Source organism: Crocuta crocuta, unplaced genomic scaffold (assembly GCF_008692635.1).
Source record: "Crocuta crocuta isolate KB4526 unplaced genomic scaffold, BGI_CrCroc_1.0 scaffold28, whole genome shotgun sequence".
Taxonomy (NCBI): domain Eukaryota; kingdom Metazoa; phylum Chordata; class Mammalia; order Carnivora; family Hyaenidae; genus Crocuta; species Crocuta crocuta.
Window position 1 is genome coordinate 9,546,158 of NW_027533256.1, and position 17,883 is coordinate 9,564,040.

At 48.0% G+C, this 17,883-nt stretch overlaps 1 protein-coding gene across 7 annotated transcripts in view; it reads left to right on the forward strand.

Moving 5' to 3' along the window:
* The window catches only part of WDFY4 (WDFY family member 4), a 290,261-nt gene that overhangs the window by 246,270 nt on the left and 26,108 nt on the right, over positions 1 to 17,883 (forward strand). For 5 of the 7 annotated variants that reach the window (XM_077746401.1, XM_077746405.1, XM_077746404.1 and 2 more), the window contains 5 exons: positions 1,846 to 1,888; positions 3,056 to 3,175; positions 5,165 to 5,282; positions 7,127 to 7,236; positions 15,979 to 16,132. In XM_077746401.1, the coding sequence (XP_077602527.1) occupies positions 1,846 to 1,888; positions 3,056 to 3,175; positions 5,165 to 5,282; positions 7,127 to 7,236; positions 15,979 to 16,132 (545 nt within the window). Of the gene's footprint in view, positions 1 to 1,845; positions 1,889 to 3,055; positions 3,176 to 4,975; positions 5,036 to 5,164; positions 5,283 to 7,126; positions 7,237 to 15,978; positions 16,133 to 17,883 lie in introns of those variants that run through there. The other 2 variants (XM_077746406.1, XM_077746408.1) reach the window with 2 other exon arrangements.

Below are 17,883 nucleotides of genomic sequence, written 5' to 3' on the forward strand. Positions count from 1 at the left end.
CAGAGAGAGGAGACATGATTTGGTTTGCTTTGGGGGGACATCATGAACAAGGTCTTGAGCGTAGAGGGAAAGTCTAAAGGAGACACAGTGGGGAGGAAATCAGAGGGGGAAAAGGAACCAAGCTTAACCACAGAGGCCAAGGAACCGGGTTCCACAAACCCTTGCTGAGCAGAAGGGGTGTTTAATGTGGTGAAACCCCCTCCCTCCCGCCCTTCCCAGACCTGGCGTCCTGTTGCTTTCCTAGACTCTTTCCCACTACATTGGTCAAAATGGTATTTCTTTGGTTCGATTTGTATTCTTAATTGTATTTGTAGAAACATAAATCAGTCCGGCCTTTTAAGAGGACTATTTGGCAATATGTAGCAAACTTTAAAAAATGCTCATACTTTTTATCACAGCAGTACGGCTGCCAAACATTTCTCTCTTGGGTACGCTTACAAAGCATCCAGAGATTTATGTCCAAAGGTGGTCACGGAGCGGTCATTTGTGAGGACAAAGGCCACCACCGGGCAGGCTCAACCAGTTCCTATCCATCTGTACAACGGCATCCTGATGCTGTAGAAATGAATGCCACAGAGCAATGGGAGCTGACTGCACAGTGCTGGGAAGCCAGTGACAAAGCCCAGATAAGATTATCCCATGTGTCATCAATTTAAAAAAAAATGAGGGGCACTTGGGTGGCTCAGTCAGTTAAGCATCCAACTTTGGCTCAGATCATGATCTCACAGTTCGTGAGTTCAAGCCCCACGTTGGGCTCTGTACTGACAGCTCAGAGCCTGGAGCCTGCTTCAGTCTCTGGGTCTCCCTCCCTTTCTCTGCTCCTCCCCAGCTCACCCTCTGTCTCTCTCGCTCTCAAAAATAAGCACTAAAAAAAATTTTTTTAATACAATGGACGCATCTGGATGCTTAGTTGTTTAAACACCAGACTCTTGGTCTTGGCTCAGGTCATGTGCTCACTTTCCATGAGTTTGAGCCCTGCACAGGGCTCTGCACTGACAACATGAAGCCTGTTTGAGATCCTCTCCTTCTCTCTCTGCCCCTCCCTTGCTTGTGCTCTCTCTCTCTCTGTCTCTCTCTCTCAAAATAAATAAATAAATAAACTTAAAAAACGATGTAAGCATATAGACAGGTATGATGGGATAAAACTATTCTGGAAACTGTTAACTGTGGCTACTTCTTGAGTGGGAGCAGGAGTGAAGAGACTCTTACATTTTGTGGCCTTTCATATATTATTTTAATTTTTTAAATTTTATTTACTTTGAAGGGGGAGGAGGAGAGGCAGAGAGAGAGAGGGAGAGAAAGAATCCCAAGCAGGCTCCACACTGTCAGGAAAAAGCCTGATGCAGGGGTTGATCCCACGAACTGAGATCATGACCTAAGCTGAGATCAACACCAAGCCACCAAGGTGCCCCTATTATTTGCATTTCTAAAACTATATGTATATGTTGTAGTCGTATGTCAGTATATAATAATCACACATACTATATTTGCATGGGTAAAGAAGGCTGACTGTGCCAACAGGAAATGCAGTGATGCAGTGTGGGGTGGTGAGGCCTCTGAGCCTGCTTCTGCAATGGCCCTACAACTTTTCCATGGGTCACACTAAAGCAGTAGAATATTCCAGCATCACAGCAGAACAAAAGTAACAGGAAGAGCCTAACCTTCAGTCGGGTGGTGTGGGGGCAAGAAGAGTGTGGGTAATCATCTTGTTACCTTGCCAGGAGAGCTGCTGTGTGCCCTGGCTTTCCTGGATGCCCTGGTCCCAGAGATTCCCAGAAATTGCCACCTCTCCCCTCACCCATGCCTTGAGATATTTGGTCACCACTATTGTTTTCTGTCCCACAGGAGGTACCCCGGCTTGGACAGGACCATGCTGCAGAGGTGGCAGGTATAGTGACCCCCTTAGGGGATGGTAGGCCAGGAAAAACCTCCCAGGCATGCAAATCAGAAAACAGCTCAGACCCCAGTACGTGAGAGACAAGGCATGTGGATGAATCAGGAGGGATCTTATTTTTTAATTTATCAAAATGTCCCAAATATTCCCTAAAACGATCTCAGTGATCGAAAGTGATACTTGAGTCTTGGAGTCAGAGCTGAGTAGTGTGTGTGTGTGTGTGTGTGTGTGTGTGTGTGTGTGCGCGCGCGCGCACACACACACATACATGTCCCATGCGCACACATGCACACACATGCTCTGTCCATGCAGATATACACATATGTGTAAATGGACAGCATCTAGAGGAGCACAAACATCCGCTTCTTGTTGTGAGAAGACACACATGACCCCCAGCTTGAATGAACTGACATTTGGCCTGTGGTTCTCGATGAAATGCAGGGGCCTCCAGAAGGCCAGTCCTGGAGATCACATGGGAACAAGAAATGAAAGCTTGTCACTACTGTCCCAAACCCTTTTCCAACGAGAGGCCCAAGGGAGATCATAGCATGCAGGTCCCATATAGGAGGTGGACTGTTCATTGACCCATTGGCCTTGGTAAACTTTTCCCAAATACAGTTCCTGGTTCTACCTTGCCTGTACATTTTAAGGCCCTAAAAACGAGTGTTATCCCAATAGATAGGGACAGGAAAAAAAGTCCCTAAACTCCCAGAGGAAGACAGATGGTTCAGCCTCTCGGTGAGAGCTTCTTTCTCTGTGATGACAAGGTCATCTCACCTTATTTTTTAAAATCATATAAAGGTCAGTGGTAAGTTTACCCACAGCATCTGTGCTCTTATTTTAATCAACTTTTGAGTTTCACACCCAACAGTTAACTGAAAAGAAGGCTTTATCCTGGGCTAGGGCCTGCTGAGCTATATTTTTTTCTTCTGGCTGACTTTGTTTCCTGAATATATTTGCTTCAGTTCACTCTGTAATTAGCACGGTCTCTGTGATTCGGCCTGGTTTGTGCAGAAGGTGCACAGGAAGCATTGGACGTGTGTGCTGCCTGCTGTCACCCACACAGACCAGGGCTGCAGAGGGCTGAGGGACTGACCTCCCATGGCCCTTAGGAAGATGCCAATTGTGTTTGGTTTATCTCCTCTTTGTCTCTTCTGGTAGAAAAGGGACATCAGCAATTTTGAGTATCTCATGCACCTCAATACCGTGGCTGGAAGGACCTACAATGACTATATGCAGTATCCTGTGTTTCCCTGGGTCCTGGCCGACTACACCTCACAGGTACAGTATTCACATGGATGCTATTCAAATGTCCTGAGGCTTTCTGACCCTGAAGACCAGAGCACACTAAATCAGCACACAGAGCTTCTGCTACAAGGTTCAGTCCACCAGGCCCTGAGGGCTGCTCTGTGCTCAGCCCCTCACCCTAGAAGAGGCCTTTGGAATCTGGTTGCTTGGGTCCCCATCCAGCCTCACCTGTGGGAAAGTGACATTACATATGGGATGATCAACATGATGAGGACAGTTGCTAACATTTGTCCCATAAGGCTTCCTGGCTTACTCACTCCTATCAAGGCAACTTATACCTATGTGCTGAGATACTGCCATGGACCAACACTAGTCCTTCAAGTGCAGTAGGCCATGGAATTTATCCCTTGAATCAACATGTGGATGGGGGTGGGGGGAATGGGTAGGGAAAAGGGGAGAGACAGAGAGAGACCCAAAGAAAGAAACTACTCCCTGGTAGCCTGATGTCAGCTCAGATTGATACCAACTGAGATATTGGTATGTAGATTTCACCCAGGATCTGTACTGAGGCACATAGGGACAGGTGAGGCTGACAGCAAGAGCAGATCATTTCTGCTTGGGCCTGTGTCCCTGGGCCTTGGCAGGTAGGGGAGGGGAGGAGGACAGCTCGCACAGCTGGGCCAAGGTGATATTGCTGGGAACGACCCGGCGATGAAGCACTGTCCCAACCACCTGGGCTCTGGCCGTCAAGAGGGCTGTTGGGCTATGTGTCTAAAGCACGGAAGGTGGCTGGGTCCTGGTTCAGACCAGCCCTAGCCAGTCCTGCCTAGGGCTGTATGGATGGCTGATACCCAGGCTTTGGGAGAAAGGGTCTCAGTCTTTTATGACCTTCCATCCCAACTTAAGACACTTAACACAAAACTTCTCACTAGCCGTATGTGGCCTTTGATTTCCCTAATGATACATCTGGGGCTGAGGTATTTCAAAAATGAAACATGCAAATCCCAGCTTTAATTCACATAATGCAAAGTGGTGGTTTACCAGCTCCTTTTGTTTAGCCCCAAATTTTGATTACTTACCCATATTTAAAAATTGGGAGGTTTCTCCTAAAAATCTGGATTTCCAGCATCATTTGGAGAATCCAGAAATCTAGTGGCTATGAAACCCCATCCTGTCCTGGAAAAATCAGCAGTTGCTGGGCATGGGTCTCCATGTGTGCCATCTATCTGTCACTGGGGTCTGAGAAGTGTCTGCTTCATCCTGCACCCCACCCCGGCTCTGCAGGTGTGAGGTGGGGACTGGCCCTGCCTCCCCAGGGTGACTGCGGTGATTCACTGCTAGTGAAAAGGAAAAGAGGTTTAAAGAAACACTCTCTATAAGACGTGCAAATCCTGGGGAATGCATAGCTCCTCTCCTTACATGTAGAACATCTCTGCTGCAAGCAAACCTCTCCAAGGACACCTGGCCCTAAAAACTTCAGGTCTCCACTGCTGTGTATTATATTCCCCTGGGCAGGGGAAGGGGCGACATTACATGCTCTCCCAGAAGGGATGGGCCTCTAGAAGAATGAGGCCGTTCCTCACATCTCCTCCCCAAACAGGGGACTTCTAACTTCCTAGAGAATTGGTTTGATTCTAAGGAAGGACTGTGAACTACTGAAGCGTCCTGCTCTTCTGTGAGGGCTGGAGCCAAGGGCCTCACAGACAACAGGGATTCTTTTGAAAGTCTCTTTTCAGTAACTGGTGGCGATGTCCTGATTTGGGTCAACTTGGAACAGGTTCAGTGTGAACTCAATCTTCCCCTCCTCTTATTTTCCATCTCTCCCCTATTAAGTCTTTGTGGATCACTGGCTCTGGGGCCGTAAAACCCCAGCACGCCTGCTAATCACCAGAGGGGGGTCAGACCAAACGACAATAAACCAATAAAGAGAACCATAAAACTAAAGAGCGTGCCTCCTGAAGTCTCGCTGGGTCACAAGAGGGTCTGACGGGAGTTAACTCCAGCCACACATCTGCCTTCCAGACATTGAACTTGACGAATCCCAAGACTTTCCGCGATCTCTCAAAGCCCATGGGGGCTCAGACCAAGGAAAGGAAGCTGAAATTTATCCAGAGGTTTAAAGAAGTTGAGAAAACTGAAGGTGGGTAGATCCCAGCTTGACTTTATTCGGTAGTGTTGTTCATCTGAACGCTTTGAAATGATCCTTGGTGACTCTGCAGGCTGTCACCTAGCCTGGAAACAAGTATGTTAGAGGACAGCTTGAATCTGCTGGCCTGCACCCTAGCCACGTGGAAGAGTCACCTGGGCTTTGAGAGATGTTGAAAATACTGGGGGTGGGGGTGGGGTTGGGGNTGTCCAGGCCCCAGCTCTAGAAGTTCTGGTGAGGTGCAGCCAGGACTGAGAACTACTGTGCTGAGAGCTGATACTTTCTTACCCAGGGGCTGGCTGAGGAAGAGGGAGATAACATTCATTCAGCGCTTTCTATAGTCCAGGGACCTGCCCGCCTACATGCAGAAATACAATGGCCCCTTTCAAAGAGAAGGGAATTGAAACTCAGAGAGTTCAGGCAACGAGTTCAAGATCACAGCTTCTCAATGGCAGAGACTGTGTTTGTCTGGCTCTAGAACCTAGTTCCCAAAATTTGTTCATCTGCACAGCACCTTTACAATTTTTGCCACATTCACATGTGACTTGAACTCCTATTGCCTTAATTTTTTTCTTTAGATCTATTCTCTTCTTAAACTTTAATGAATGCATTTTTAAATTTTTTTTAAGTTTATTTATTTTGAGAGAGAGAGAGTGAGAGCCAGTGCACAGCAAAGAGAGAGAATCCCAAATGGGCACAGAGCCTGATGCAGGGTTTGAACTCACGAACCATGAGATTATGACATAAGCTGAAATCAAGAGTCAGACACTTAACTGACTGAGCACCCCCCCCCCTGCCCTGGGTATATTTTAAAAAGAAATTTTTCTATCATGCATTTCTTGCTAGCTACATTGGTTTTCTCAAACACTTTGCAATAAATGTATAGCTTAAAATAAGAGGCAGCCATCCAGGAACCGTGAAAAATTCCCTTGGGACCCAGAAGGTGGCATACTTTGGAAAGGCTTATGGCCCAGTGACCTTGCTTTTTAAGGCTTTCAGCAGGAGAGGGAGGCTCTTGCTGCATCCTGCACTGCCGGAGGAGGCCTGCCAGGCACCCCCTCTCTGCATGGGGCTGGCTCTCAGACTTGCTGGGGGCAGATGGGAAGATATGGAGGGTTGGGAAAGCCCTCCTTGCCCTGCTTCTTTCCTCCTGAGGCTAAGGCTCAATCACTGGGTCCCACTCAAGCCCCCAGCACTGTTTGTCTGGCTGCCAGGCATTTCTGGGTCGTCTCCACAGAGACGGGCCAGGAGAGCATCAGATCTCACTGGCTTTGGCCCCATTCTCTCCCATCTTCCGGGTGTGCATTTGAGCTGTCCGTTGGATTTGGGACCTAGTACAAGTTCCTGCAATTACCTCCCAGACAACTGTGACTTAGAGAAATCCTGTATGGCACAAGGGAGGGCTTCAGGCCTGGCCTGGGGCTGGCAGCAAGATGGCTGGCTGTCACTGTAGGGAGCTGGTTCAGGCCATTGCTGGTTATACTGGGGGGATTGTAGGCTTTCTATATACCCCTTAAGTCGGAAGACCAAAGCACTGTCTCCCCATGAATCCTGAGTACAACCTTCCCAGAGTCTGGCTCTGCCCACATTCTTGAGAGTAGAACACTGAGGACTTGGGGATGCAGCTGAGGGTCTTGAATATTCTTTTCACCACGGGTGGCTCCTGGCCAAATTATAAGGGCATCTGTGAGCAGAACCAAGTCTCCACTGGCCTGAAGGTGCTCCCTTGAGCAGGGTTGGGGCTCACTGCTCACGCCTGAGCACTGTAGGGCCTGTGTATCTCCAGTCTGCCCCAGTACAGGGGACACATCCACCTCAGGCATGTCCTTTCATTGCAGGAGACATGACCGTCCAGTGCCACTACTACACTCACTATTCCTCGGCTATCATTGTCGCCTCCTACCTGGTCCGGATGCCACCCTATACCCAGGCCTTCTGCTCTCTACAGGTGAGTTATTTTACTCCCTTACACAATACACACACACACACACACACACACACACACACACACACACACACACACCTACCTATATCTCACAGACTAAGAGCTAGGCTTCGGTGAAACTGGGATCTCCATACTAGAAATCCAGTCTTCACCGAGTGATTCCCACTTGATGCTGGCTCCAAGATTCTGAGCAGTCCAACTGAGGCAGGCTGCTCATTGTCAATGACACCTGCAATGTCTGCTCAATAGTCTTGCAAAAAGGCTCTGAAAATAAGCAATGAGAGATATGGGGAAAAATACTTAACACAAGTAAGTTTTAATGGAAAAGGAAGAGCAGCAAGCTTGAGGTAGGTGGTCAAAACTTAGAAAACTTAAAAAAATAAACACAAAGGAGGAAGAGTGGAAAGAATATCACTTGTGACATCAGAATGCAGATGGCTATGCTAAGTACAAGTTGAAAGGCTTAAAAGGACAAAGCATTTGAATAATGAGTAGCTGAACTGGAGAGAAACTAACTAACTTACCCACCCAGAAACTAATAGACCATTCATCATGCCAGCTTAGGGTTGCCAGATTTCACAAATAAAAATACAGGATGCCCAGGTAAATTCAAATTTCAGATAAAGTGACTTATACTAAAAAATTATTTTTTTGTTTATCTGCAATTTAAACGTATATCTGGGCCTCCTTGTGTTTTACCTGGTGGCCCTATAGAGCATGAAGTGAGCAAGTCAGGCTCTCGGTGGGTGGTGCTGTCCAAGGCACGTGAGACTTCTGGGACAGAGTCCCTTTGCGGGTAGCTGAGAGGCTTATTTTCTCCCTTTCCCTTCTGCCCTTACCACTGGGATCCTGCTTCCCAGGTGTCCCGGGGGCACAGTTTTTGACTGGGGAGAGCCACTGGGTAGCCCAGTTGCAGCCAGCTGGCTCCATCAACTCCAAAGTGAATGCAGCACACAGTGCAAGTGTAGAGCCTGACCTTCTCTGGGCCTTGCAAGTGTGCTATGGAGAGGAAAGCACAAGCAGTGGTGGGCAACAGGCTGCTGAATATGCACAGACTTACTCCGATAGCGAAGTTCATCAAAGAGAAAGTGTGAGTATTCCAGGAATTGTGGTTTTTGGTCTGACCTCACCAACAAGGTTCCTCTTGTGGTCAGATGAGACCAAAGGCCACCTTGGGTCAGCACTAAATTCAACTCCTAAGCCCTGGGCAGGAACGGGTTAGGCAAGGTCAAGGTGATTTCCCCAATAAGGAGCAAAATCCCTCCTGTCTTGTTTCTTGGCGCAGGTCTCCTCTCTCCTTAAAGACATGGATCGTCTAGACATTGTATAACCTCCTCTCCCTGGAAATTCACTCAAAAATAATAAGTGTGCTTCCCCTGAGCCTTTCTCAGGCAACAAGCATTTTAAGTAAGTTTGGTTTGGAGAACAAATGGTCCCAGAGCTATAGCTCATGCCAGGAATCCCATCCAGATGTTGCTCATTAATCCATAAGAAACGATGATCACAGTCGATGATGATGGTGATGCATTCCCTTACAGCATTCCCTCCAGGCAGTTCTGGATGCTTTAAAAGCTTTCTTTTGTCCCTCAGTCTAATGCACTAAAGCCCTGTCCCTACCTGTTACTAAGGGTCCTTTCACATGGAGAAGGGGCACAGTGAAATAGAAAAGGTGTCAGCTGTAAGATTTATACCCCAGCTCTCCTACTTAACAGATACAGAATCTTCTGCAAGTTATTTTACCCCTGGAAATGAGGGTCAATTATGCATAGCTCCCTGGACTGTTGAGACTGAATAAGGAAATGTGGGTAAAGCCTCTAGCTCAGGGCTTGACACTACGTAGGTGATCAATCATTGTTACTTTCCTTCTCCCTGCAGTCAGCCACATCTAGTGCGAGCAAGCCTGAACTTGTTCAAGCTGGTCCCCTCTGGGCTTAGCTAACTCAAGATGGTCTGGACCACATAGAAACATTCTGAGACGGCATAAGCCAGGCGAAGCAGGTGTGCTGTGAACCCACAACAATACTGGATTAAGACCATTTTGAAGTTAGTCACAACTAGTTTGACTTTTTAAAGCTGGTTTGGTCCATCGGTGACCATATCAAACCGATTTGGATGGTCTAAACCAGTCCAAGATAGTCAGAATCAATTTTATATGCACATACGTAGTCACATTAGTTTTAGCCCTTTGACTCTCGTGTTGAAGTTCGATGTGAATCCCGGTTTTTCCTGGTTCAAATCTGTCTGTGTCATGTTGGCCCATCTGAGTTGAAATAATTTAGGTTCTCCATGTGTGCTACTTTTAACTGACTCTTCTAGTGGGTCATAAGAAAAATCCCTCTTCTTCTTTTTCCTTAGAATAAAAGATCAATTTTAGCTCCCAAGGGAAAAAGTAAAAGGCTACATACATCCAGGGGAGGTGGGAGAATGTCCCTGGGTCTCCTTTGGGAATCTTGGGGCCTTCACAGACCTCCTTAGGAATGTTCTGGCATCTTCTTGAAGTCAAGCTCTTTCCTCTGACCCACACTGTCTCAAAGGGGCAGGCTTATTTCTTCTCAAGAGACCTCTGCTTCACTCCTGTGTAGTGACAAGTAAAGGAGCATGACCATATTCTCAATAGCCTAGACCTTCATCCGCAGCATGGACCGTGGACTAGGGAAGAATAAGAAAGATGGAGAAGGTGCAGAATCCAGGTGCGATTCTTAGTTTATTTATCCCTTCTTAGTGTATTTATCTGGAGAGTGGGAAACTGGGAATGTCAGCTGCTTCCAGAGCTAGACATACATACAAAAGTCAGCATGAGAAAGTGCATGCTTCCCCCCTCTGCATTAGGCCAACTCTGCCTCTTGCCTAGTAGCCTGAATAAGCCAGAGTGACTTGCCTGCTCGTTTGATGGCTTGGCGGGCGATGTGCCTCTGGTGTGCAGAGCTGTGTGTCCGTGCACTGCGCCCAGTGCAGTCTGGTGCACTATTGAGGGGCAGATGCAGCGTTCCTTGGGCACCATGTCCTGCTCCCTGAGCAGGAGGTGGGCAGACGGAGGGGCTCTCACACATAGCCTAGAATTGCCGTGCAGTGTTTTCTGATCCCCGAGGGTGAGGTATGATTTGTTCCCTTCATGTTTACATTTTATTAATTTGGGGCTGGTCTTGGAACTGATGCATTTCTCGCTGTTGCTGTGTTTCATTTTCTGCCTCGAAGCCGGATTCCAATGACAGACGTTTACAATCCAGGAAATACAGCATATGGGCATCACAACCAGGGCAGGTGCCACCAGTCGGTTGTAGTGTGAGGAGACACAAGCCGGTTGTGTGCTGCTGTCTCCACTCCCTTGCAAGTATGACACCCACCGTCTGCCAGAGCAGGGGGCTTGGCTCCCGAGAGGCTGTTGTTCTCAGGCAACTTGCCAGCCTGGAGCCCGTGCCTGTGAGCCTCCAACAGTCAAGCAAGGGAAAGGCCACACCACCGCCACCGGGGCCACCGCCCGGGCCCCCGTTTGCGCCCTGGCGAGAGCGCCAGCTTCTCCTGGGACAAAGATGAGACTATCCGGGCAGGGGCAGAGCCAGGCAGCCGTGCCCCAACGAGGGTGCGGTGGCCCATTGCTGCTGCTGCTGTTACATTTAATAAGAAACTGAAATAAAGTGCTGTGTTAATTAAGTCGCAGCCCGTGCGAAGGCAGCTGTTACCAGCGGTGGGGAAGGGTTTTCTGAACCACCTGAGGCGAGATGGCTGGTGTTTGTGGAAGACATATGCTAACTGCAGAGAGAACAGAGCACAGCCCGGGCGCTTCACCTGGGAACTCCATGGGTGCCAGGCTGCAGGTCTGGGTGCACTTGTGTCCAAAACGAAGGTATAATTATCATTATACTGACCTAGCGAGGAGCAGCAGAAAAGGCACGTGTAATAGAGACAGGCAGACATGGGGCAAAGTCCTGGCTCTAGAACTTTCTAAATGGTAGTGTTGAATAACTGAGCCTCTGTCTGTCCTCCTTTAAAATAACCTCTGACTGGTAGGTGCTCATGACTGGGGGGATCTAGGGGAGCGGGGAGGCTACTGTTTGACTGTTTCTAAGTGCTCCGCATAGGTCCACCTTCGGCAGAAGGTTTTTCAAAATACCTTTGTGGGTTTTGTTTATTGAGTAAAGAGCCACATTCTTTTTTTTTTTTTTTTTTAAGAGCCACATTCTACAGGAAGGAAAGTTAATGGCTGCTCTGGGATCAGCCCACTCTCAGTCCAAAGCAAGGCTGACGAGGCAGCCCAGCTGATACACAGGCTTCCCAAATTCACCACCCGACCAAGAGCTCAGCTCAACAAGTGGGGTGTTAGAGACTGGCATCTTTCTTTTTTTCTTAAGTTTATTTATTTATTTTTGAGAGAGAAAGAGGGAGAGCACAAGTGGGGGAGGGGCAGAGAAATAGGGAGATAGGATCTGAAGCAGGCTCCACATTGTCAGCACAGAGCCTGACATGGGGCTCAAACTCATGAACTGTGAGACCATGACCCGAGCCTGACCTGAGCATGACCTGAGTCGAACACTCAATCAACAGGGCCACCCAGGTGCCCCAAGCCTGGCATTTTTCTGAAGAGGCCTGCAGAAGGCCAAGCCCGGCTCTCTCTCAACTGCACACATTCACCCCTGCGTTTCTTTGGAGGTGGTGTGTCTTCAAATTGCCCTGATGATATATTCACTCTTTCCCTCCTGCTCCTGCCCCAGAACCCTGCCCCTCCTCACCTTCCCCCATATCCCACCTTCTGCTTCCAATAACTTTTACATTCTTTTTCTTTTTCTTCTTTTGAGCCCCTGGTTACCTTCCCCATGCACACTGAGATCAGGGCCCAAGCCCAGGATTGCTCCTCTGTTCCTAGACTGAGAAGGGAAATAGGCAGAAGGGCGGGCCTCTGTGGGCATCTCTTCCTGTGTGCCTGGCCCTGTGGGAGGTACCTCACACACACGTATGCACACTCACACTCCTGTGCTCACACATACATATCTTCACACCCACAACAGTCACCCAAGACTGAAAGGAAAAGTGTGGAAGACAGTTAGACTTTAAGAAGCTCACTTGTGTGGGGTGCCTGGGTAGCTCAGTCAGTTGTGTCCGACCTTTAATTTTGTCTCAGGTCATGATCCCAGGGTCATGGGATCAATCCCCATGTTGGGCTCCATGTGGGACATGGAGCTTACTTGGGATTCTCTCTCTCTCCCTCTGCCTCTTTCCCGTAAGATAATAAAATAAATAAATAAAATAAAATAATAAAATAACTCATTGGTGTTCATAGTATAAGTAATACTGAAATTCCAGGCAAGTCCGCTGGGTTCCAGAGCTAGGGTGCTCTCTCCTCTCGCTGCACACGGCTTCTCTGACTGACAGAGGACAGTAGTTTCGATCAACTGATGTACACACAGCATCTTATAAGTGATTTGTTTACATGGGACACTTTTAAATTACTGGAGAGAACGTCTGTCATGAGAATAGGTTGTCAGCCTGCTCATAAGCCCAGTCCCATCACTAGGATGTAGCAGTGGGTTGGTTTGGGGAAGGAAGAATAGACTTCCTATCATATATTGTACAACTATCCACGTGTGAGTGTCCTTGAGCACATGCAATTGCTGAACTTCCTGTGGCTGTTGGTCAAGAATTGAATGGTTCTTTTTCAACATAGTTCCCCTGTCCACACTGAAGAGCTTAAGAATATCGCTATTGAAATGCTTACCGTGGGAGACAGGTGTGCATAGACATCATGGTCTGGCACAAAAGGAACACTCCTTTCAAGACTGTTTCCAGTTTTCATAGATGCATCATGATCACGGACTTCTCATTTTATCTCTTGTCCACTTCCAGCAGAAGTCTTTATTGGCCTTTTCTCTCCCCATTATTTTGGTTTTGATTTTGATTCCTCCCTTAGCAAAATTTTGTACCTCTTAACATATTTTAATTGAGGAAAGATACCTAGGATATTGTTTCTGAGCCCTTTAAATATTCAGAATATCTTTCTGGCGTCTTCACGAAGGAGTGATATCAGTTGGACATAAAACCCAGAGCCTGTACCTTTTGCCTCAGAAACCTCCAGCCTTGGCTGACTTGCCTTCTAGCTTTAAAGTCACATGGGAGAAGTCTTCTGCCAACATTCAAGGTTGTTCCTTCATTGATAATAATAATCTTATTCTTGTTTTTCCCAGTATGTTGGATACACATAGGACTCATTGTTCTTGATATTCAAGAATATCTGCAGAATCAGTTTAGGAGCAAATCTTGGCTCAGTAATTCTCTCTGAGCCTTTTGTTTCCATCCAATCTCTAGACTTCATTTTGTTGGGGTTTTATTTTATTTTGTTTTGGACTTTCCTGATGGCAACAACCTGTAGAACTTCATTGTGACTCTCTGCCTCGCTCCTACTCTCCCTTCCTTTTTTCTACCTTCTCTTCCATTGCTCTTTCCTTCCTTTCCTGAAAATCTCGTCCTGGCTGGGACTCATTGCTGAAAGCCACCAGAGTTTGTATCAACCCACAGACTGGGTTACAGTACAAGAAACAAAGCAGCTCTACTTTTCTTCTAGGGAATTTGGCATTTCTTTTGTATTGCAGAGGTGAAAAAACCCATTAATTTTGAAACAAATGTATGCAAATGCATTTATTAATATAGGAAATAGGAAAATCAGTTATTGCTTCCTTTATAAATAATACAGGCTTAAGTTTTAAAGATATTACTTTTGCTAAAATGCATTAGACAGCTGTGAAAAAAATAACATTTTTCTTTGTGGTAATATCTTTAACCAGATTTGTAGCACTAACAATATTTCCTATGTATATATTATTTTTATTTAATACAGGTAATCTTTTTATTACCAAATCATATTGTTTCTCAGGAGATTACCATCAGCACTCATAAAAGCTGCAAAAGGAATACAGGGGGAAGAGAAGGCATCAATCTGCTGCAGATGTAAGGCTAGAGCTGCAGATTAAATATACAAAGCTCTTAATATGTTTCAATGAGTGACTTGTTAGGTGCAGATTTATTTAAAAACTCTCCCCCTATTTTGTTTCCATTTCAATTTGAATCCGATGGCAGGCACCACCCCCTAATTTCAACCAAGAGCAACGCGACCTTGGAGAAAAGCCATGTCCTTATGCTGCTCAGGTAATATGTTGGATTGCAAGTCCAGGGGCAACTGGCTTTCTCGGTGTCCCTGTCCATTTGCAGCGAATGACCCATGGATCTCACCGGGTGTGAGTTTTTGACTCGGAAAACCCACCAGACCACCAAGATGCCCAAATGTGGTCCACCTCAGGCATGCGGCAGATCCTCCCTTTGCAGAAAGAGCTGAGACCCCTTGCCCCACACATCGTACATTATAGTTGCCCAAGACCCAAGGATTCCCCCAATAAACTGGCACAATGGCAAAGAAAGTATATCCTTTGGCATGGCATCCATGAGTTTGACCCGGTTCCGCCATTCATTGCTTTGATAGCCTTGGGAAAACCAGTAAACCTTCAGGAGTTTCAGTTTTCTGGTCTGCTAAATGGAAATACAATTCCTTCCTGATACACCTGCGATGAGGATTAAGAGCCATCCTCTCTGTTTGTATAAGGGGCCTAACATAGAGTAGACTGGCCAAGAGAAAGCTTTGGCCCATCTTTACCCTTCACCCACTGCTGAAGTTGCTCACCCAAAAGCTTCCCTAGGTAAATGCTGACCGGAGGCTTCAGCCTCTGAGAAGTGAAGGGAGCTGATGGGGGCAAGGAGGCTGCTGTCCTTCTGGGTTCTACCCGTTTGTTCTTGGGCCACAAGAACTCTACAGAAGTTGGCAGAAGGAGGATGAGTTCTGACTGAACAAAGGCCCAGCCTTGATGGGGACAAGTGAACTATCCGATCTCAGGGAGGTGTTTTGGGGGTGACCCTAAACTTAAGAAGACCCAAAGCCTAGACCTTTATTCCTCTTCCTAACCCCCAAGGCCACCTGGCAAATAAGGGTAGCATCAACTGAAGAGATTTGATGATTCAGATGAGAAGAGCAGAGGATCCAACGAAAGAATTTGCTTTAAGTCTTAACTGGTCCAATCGTAGCTTCCAAGCCTGGGGTTCATCAGGCCATCCATGGACATGGGCCTTGGAACCAGGCTGGCCGTGGAGAGTCTACAGACATCTTGTCTTCATGGAGCGGCCTCCTGTCTCGGGGGGCTGGTGTGCCTCCCAGCTCATCATCCTCAGACCTGTTCCCTCTTGTCAGGTTGCTCTTTTAGATTTCAGCAGGGCCCTGAGCTAGGCTGCTTCCTTCTGCTTCTGCTCCTGGCCTTGGCCTTGCCTCTTCTCTATCACCAGGCTTGCAAACTCACCAGGGCTCAACTCCTCCAGGAAACTTGGAATTCCCACAGGGAATGGCTGGCCCACTTTCTGTGCTATAGTGGGTTCTTTGTATCCCATCTGTGCCTGATTCGGAGTGGTTCCTTTGCAAATGTGGGGAATGGGCAGATGAATGACCACGGTTTTCCTGTCTCTGATCTGAGCCTGGTTCTGGGGAAGCCTGCTGTGCAAGGATCCAGAGAATGGCTGAGTGAATAGATGCATGAAGAGCCCATGGCACACATGCATGGATTGGCAAACAAATGTGTAGTGAATGGAAAGAAAGCTTTAATGGTAGAACCTGTGCCTCAGTGGCAGAACAGACGAGGGAGGCACACACAGGCAGTGCCCACACAATCTGAGTTCTCACTGCACACAAGTGATCACATTGGTCCCTTTTCCTCACAGGGCGGAAGCTTTGATGTAGCAGACAGAATGTTCCACAGCGTAAAGAACGCATGGGATTCGGCCTCCAGAGAGAACATGAGTGACGTCAGGGAACTGACTCCGGAGTTCTTCTACCTCCCTGAGTTCCTAATCAACTGCAATGCCGTGGAGTTCGGTGAGTGGAGGCCAGCGTGTGGCCATGGTGGACTGGGCAGTGCAGGGATGACTCCCCTGGAGCTCACTAGTAATGACTAACTGCATCAATGCAACTAAATGAGCAGCCCCTTCACCAGACCAGAGTGGTTGTTGTGAGGTCTCCCCTCCATGGCAGCACTCAAAGGCAAGGTGGGAACCCAGGAAGGATGCTGGGCCCCAGGCTGCTCTGAGCTATGGCCCTACTCGTGACCCTTCCTGTGGGGGGTCCTCAGGTCTCAGTCTGCAGTGAGAAGCTCTGCTAACATCCAGGTCTGGCACTGCCCTGCTACATGACCTTGGGCAAACCCCATCCTTCTGTGGCCCCACTTTCCTCCATGGCCCACAAATGGGTTACCCTGGACTCCATGAGTTGGACCCAGAGAAGCTGGGCCTCCTGGGACAGATTGCTCACTAGATGGCATGCTGGCTGTATGGGGATGCTGGTGGCTCGTCCTCTTTCTTGTGCGTCAGGCCTCACCCCAGGATGAACTATGCCTTCTTACTTACTGGTTTAGAAGAGCAGCAAAAATTTCAGGAAGCCCCAGCGAGCAGGTCCTCTGGTGACTGTGTGTATACCTCGGCAGATCTCCACTGCAGATGTAAGGGTGACTTGCGGAAGGAGATGTGTGGTCAGAGCCTGGGGCAGGGTGTGAGCAACTCTCCCCACAGAAGAAAAAAGATGGGATCACTCACCCTGTGGAGGGCACTCGTGAACTGTCACCAGCACACACCTGTGCTCCAGAGCCCCCCTTCCTCAGGCCCTCCTTCTTCTTCCAAACAGCACACAGGGGCATGCACCTTGAGCCAGGCCAGGTGCGGATGCAGTGGGGGCATGGGCGAGATTCAGCTACTGCCCCGGGTACTCGCCTCTCCTGCTGTGGTTTGGGGCAGAATACCTTTGGGGCATTTAAAACGTGCCCAGGCCCAAGCCCACGCCCAGCAAGTTTGACCCCATGGAATTCGGTGGCCTGAGCAGTGTTCAGATTCTCAGATGTCTCACCTGCATCAGGGATGAGACCCCGACGGACACGAAGGGCATTTCCCACAAGATGTGGTGGTGCCCATGAAAGGAGTAAGTCAGGGATGAAGCCAGCCTGGGGTGAGAATGGTGCCCGAGGCACAGCACCACTCCTGCCCTCGAAAGGAAGGTGGGGCTCTCTGCAGAAAGGGAGAGGAGCTTAGCTGCAGAAATGACACACATGCCAACGACCAGGTAACCTCAAGGAAGTCAGGATCAAGGGGCTATTGAGCACCTACTGTATGTAGGAAATTTTTAGGCATTGGGGATTTAGTTGGGCCTCCTGGGACAGATTGTCCTGAAAGTGTTTACATTCTATACAGAGATGGAGGAAAAGGATAGAAAACAGAGACAAATAAGTAAGCGAAATACTGTGTGATGCAGAGAATTTTTATGAGGAAACAAGGTAGGAAAATGGTTCAAGAGTGACTCAGAGTGCCCTGTGTCATTCTGGTCCCTAGGAAGGACCTCCCAAGTTAGACGGGTGAGCTGGGACTAGATGGTAAGAAGAGCTACGTCGGGCACAAACCTGTAGACCAGAGAGAGGAGGGAAAGGTTTTATTCTCATTGCACCATGAAGGCTCTGGAGGGTTTAAGCAAGACCATAACTAATGTTTACTGGGCGACCATTGTATGCCTGGAGTTTTTCTAAACACATTATGTGCATTTCTCTACCAGCCTTGGCTGGAGGGGGGGGGGGGGGGTGTTGTGAC